Source organism: Mandrillus leucophaeus, unplaced genomic scaffold, assembly GCF_000951045.1.
Source record: "Mandrillus leucophaeus isolate KB7577 unplaced genomic scaffold, Mleu.le_1.0 Scaffold219, whole genome shotgun sequence".
Lineage (NCBI taxonomy): Eukaryota > Metazoa > Chordata > Mammalia > Primates > Cercopithecidae > Mandrillus > Mandrillus leucophaeus.
Window position 1 is genome coordinate 81,641 of NW_012102243.1, and position 4,601 is coordinate 86,241.

General features: G+C 57.0%; 1 protein-coding gene across 1 annotated transcript in view; it reads left to right on the forward strand.

The window, feature by feature from the left end:
- The window catches only part of ECHS1 (enoyl CoA hydratase, short chain, 1, mitochondrial), a 14,714-nt gene that overhangs the window by 4,738 nt on the left and 5,375 nt on the right, over positions 1-4,601 (forward strand). The window contains exons 2-5 of the mRNA XM_011980841.1: positions 196-296; positions 2,083-2,307; positions 2,840-2,967; positions 3,987-4,086. Coding sequence (XP_011836231.1) covers positions 196-296; positions 2,083-2,307; positions 2,840-2,967; positions 3,987-4,086 — 554 coding nt within the window. The remainder of the gene's footprint in view (positions 1-195; positions 297-2,082; positions 2,308-2,839; positions 2,968-3,986; positions 4,087-4,601) is intronic.

Sequence of the window (4,601 nt, forward strand, 5' to 3'; positions counted from 1 at the left end):
ACCCCAACCCGCAGCCCCTGCCTGGCCCAGGCCTGCAACACCCTACCCCCCTCGCCTAGTGCTGCATCCCCAACCTGGCCCACACCAACAGCCTGACCCAGGCTTAACAACCCCCCACCACCCGCCCCCCGCAACCAACACCATCCACCTGACCCTGGCCCACACCCCATCCCCCCGCCACGCCTACCTCTGCAGGAGGCCACTCTCACCAGGCCGCGTCCTGCGGGAGGCCCAGGAGGCCTGGCCGCTGGCTCTTACTGCCCCAATGCCAAGACCTCTGGCCAACTGGGCGCAGGGTGAGGGTTGTGAAAATCCCAGGTGTTCCCTCGGCTCTAAGAGCAGGCATAGGTCCTGGGCAGCAGGCCAGCCGAAGAACAGGAGATGCAGGTACATTTTGTCCTGGGTGCCTCCTGACCAGGGCTGCCCCTCAGACGGTCCTACGGAAAAAGCTGACACCTTCTCCCCAGCCACAGGGAGCTGCCCTCTTCCTCCCTCGGGGCTCACCCGGGGCCCCACTCATCAGTGGCCATCACCCCCTCTAGTATCTGAGGAATCTTGGGCCATGCCTTGGGCTGGGGAAGAACTCTTGCTGCTTCTTCCTCCCTCACCCTGTGTTTCCAGTGGACCGCTGAGTTGTGTTGTTTTCATCCCCAAGCTCTCCTTGGCCGTCGGCTTCTGCACCCTCACAGCAGCCCTTTCCTGGATCTTGCATAGCTGCCAGACACTTCACCTGTGATCTTCCAGTTACCCCTAGAAACCCACAGGATGAGGTGGGGTACAGTGGCTCATGCCTGTAATCCCAGCACTTTGGGAGGCTGAGGCAGGTGGATCACCTGAGGTCAGGAATTCGAGATCACCTTGGCCAACATAGTGCAACCTCGTATCTACTAAAAACACAAAAATTAGCCGGGTGTGGTGGTGTGTGTAGTCCCAGCTACTCAGGAGGCTGAGGCAGAATCACCTGAACCCCCTGAACCCTGGAGGTGGAGGTTGCAGTGAGCCGAGATTGCACCACTGCACTCCTGGGCGATAGAGTGAGACTTGGTCTCAAAAAAAAAAAAAGAAACCCACAGGACAGGGACTATGATCCCTGCTTTGCCACTAACAGAGCCAAGCATCCAACACGCAGGCTACCTTTGTCTTTTCAGGTTCACCTTCTCACCCTGAATGCCATTGTCCTTTGTCCCCTTCCCACCTTGCTGTCCACCCAGCAGGCACGGGTCCTGTGCAGCAGGCCAACCCGAGATGCGCTTGCGTCTCCTGTTTTTGGGCTGGCCTGCTGCACCAGACCTGACCTGTGCCTGATCTTAATGCCGCAGGAACACCCAGGATTTTCACAGCCCCCACCCAGTGTCCATTTGGCCAGAGGTCTTGGCAATGGGGAGGCACCAAGTGCAAGGAACTGGCGCTCCATCCTGTTTGAGGCTTACACCCCCTCACCTGTTGGCATGTGTTGAAAGAAGGCGTTTCCTGGTTCCTTAGCAGAGTCCAGGGCTGTCTCCAGTGTGGTGTCCTGGAAAGAGCTGCCCAAGGCATATTAGGAGAAGGAGAGCGGCCGTGGGCTGCGTTCTGTGCTGGGGATTTTTCTTTTTTTTTTTTTGAGACAGAGTCTCACTCTGTCGCTCAGGCTGGAGTGCAGTGGCACGATCTCAGCTCACTGCAAGCTCCACGTTCACGCCATTCTCCTGCCTCAGCCTCCTGAGTAGCTAGGACTACAGGTGCCCACCACAACAACCGACTAATTGTATTTTTAGTAGAGACAGTGTTTCACTGTGTTAACCAGGATGATCTCGATCTCCTGACCTCGTAATCCGCCCGCTTCAGCCTCCCAAAATGCTGGGATTACAGGCGTGAGCCACCGAGCCCGGCCTGGGGATTTTCTTTAGGACATGTTCAAACACATGTGAAAGCAGAGAGAAAGGTACCAAGGCTACCCATCTATCGCTGTGGCTGAGAGCTACACCTGGAGCCACTGAGGACTGGGCAGGGAGCCCTCAGAGGGCCTCTTGGGGTCACACTGTATCCACCGATGGGGCCACATCCCTTCCCCCACTCTCCCCAGTTTGATACCTGTGTGAATAGATACCCCTTTTTGCCTTCTTGCTCTAGGTGCTAACTTTGAGTACATCATCGCAGAAAAAAGAGGGAAGAATAACACCGTGGGGTTGATCCAACTGAACCGCCCCAAGGCCCTCAATGCCCTTTGCGATGGCCTGATTGAGGAGCTCAACCAGGCACTGAAGACCTTCGAGGAGGACACGGCCGTGGGGGCCATTGTCCTCACCGGCGGGGATAAGGCCTTTGCAGGTGTGCGCAGCAGCGGAGGCCTTTGTGTCTGGGCAGATGTGGGAGGCACGTGTGGCCTTGGGAGAAGCCTCCAGACTGACTTGTACCCCTGTGATGGCGGAGGCACGCGCGTGAGGACTTCCTCACATATCCAGTGAAGACGGGCATGGGAACAGCTTGCATGAGCAGCTTTGTGTATGCTGGAGAACCGCATGTGCTCCCCCAGCAAAATAGCTTCTTCAAAGAGATTCAGGTCCTTGGCAGTCAGGCTTTACACAAAGCCTGTCAAGGGCTTACGCCCTGATGAATATGCCCCGCCTCTGTGGGTGCCTCCCTCGCACCTGCCACCTGCCCCAGAACCCCTCTTCATGACCTCTGTTATAGCTGGCATAACAGCATTCCTACAGCTGTCCGGTGGCCTGGTGTCACCCGTGCCCGGCAACCCCAGTGCCCGTGTCTGGTGTGCTCCGAAGCTCCCTGTTGGTCTGGGGGATACAGGACGGGTGGGCTCTCTGCTGCCTGGTGACTGGAACCTCCTTTCCACTCCTGCTAGCTGGAGCTGATATCAAGGAAATGCAGAACCTGAGTTTCCAGGACTGTTACTCCAACAAGTTCCTGAAGCACTGGGACCGCCTCACCCAGATCAAGAAGCCAGTCATCGCTGCTGTCAATGGCTATGCCGTGAGTATTGCTGCCGAGGGTCTCCTCTTGTGGCTGAAGGAACTGTGCTGTGCGTACACAGCGTAACAGATTTTTATTTTGAAGAGGCCTTTAGTTCCCAGGCCAGCAGCCTCCTTTCCTGCCTCATGGTGCTAAAGAGCCAGGAACCGTGCAGAGAGGACACCTCCTGGCATCTGTTTTTTTCATGGCTGTTCACCTGACAGCTTCTCCCCAGCAAGCTTCTCTCCCAGGGCAGTGGAAGAGAGGTGCTGGCTTTGGCTACGTCTATAAACTGGCTTCTTTTGCTGCCCTTGAAAACTGTGTCCTGGGACTGTTTGAAGTGCTGAGGCTGATCTTGACTTACAGGGAAGCAGTGTGATCATTTCATGGCGCTCCCTTCCGTGGAAGCCAGGGGTCTGCGGGTGGAGTTTTCTCGGCACAGCCACACCCCCCCGTCTCTGTGGCTGCGTCTCGGCCACAGCAGCAGAGGTTTTTTTTTTTTTTGAGACGGAGTCTCGCTCTGTCGCCCGGGCTGGAGTGTGGTGGTGCGATCTCGGCTCGCTGCAAGCTCCGCCTCCTGGGTTCCCGCTGTTCTCCTGCCTCAGCCTCCCGAATAGCTGGGACTACAGGGGCCGCCACGTCACCCGGTTAATTTTTTGTACTTTTAGTGGAGACGGGGTTTCACCGTGTTAGCCAGGATGGCCTCGATCTCCTGACCTTGTGATCCGCCCGCCTTGGCCTCCCACAGTGCTGGGATTACAGGCGTGAGCCCCGCGCCCGGCACCCAGCAGCGGAGCTGAGTGGTGACAGCAGAGCCTGTAAGACCTTCATGGCCCTTTACGGAATGTTTGCCGGCCGCTGGTAAACAGCATCAGCCGTCTGTGGTTAACTTATCACAACGATTATCTAGTTTGGTGCCACTATGTTAGTCTTTGCCGTACGCCTGACACTGTTTCGTTTCGATGGAAAATCTGAGTGAGCAGAGCGATTTCTGACTGGGTTCCCCTAGTGAGACTCTCCCGATGCTGAATGTTTTCCAGTTTGGCGGGGGCTGTGAGCTTGCCATGATGTGTGATATCATCTATGCCGGCGAGAAGGCCCAGTTTGCACAGCCGGAGATCTTACTAGGAACCATCCCAGGTAAAGGGTAACACTGTCTCTGACAGGCATAGATGCCTTAGGTAATTCCTCAAAATTGACCTGTGTCTCAGGGCCCACAGCTCGTATCTGACCAGAGGCCCTGGATGGACAGCCCCGTGTCTGGTCAGTGGTCTGTCTGTGGACGGCCACAGAGGCTGGAGTGGTTGTGACAGAGCTTGGCGTGGCCTCAGAGTCCCGGGACCGTGTCTGGCTCCTGTGACTGTGCCCGGGGTCGCACATCTGATGATGTTGGGAGAGGCAGGTCGTGGGTAACACTGGCTTCTAACCATGGCAGTTCTTGCTTGCGATTCGTGTCCAGAGAGAGAACATGGTGACCCTGGGTGGCACTGGGAGCTCTGCCCACTGCCATCTCACTGGCCTGGAGGTCACGTGGCCTGAGTTCAGAGCGGGGAGTCAGACCCCCCACCATGCCCATGGGAAGGGCCTGGGCTCTTGGCAAAGAGCAACACCCTCTACCCCCAGGGTCTTCCTGGTGGGCCTGGTAGAAGGGTGGG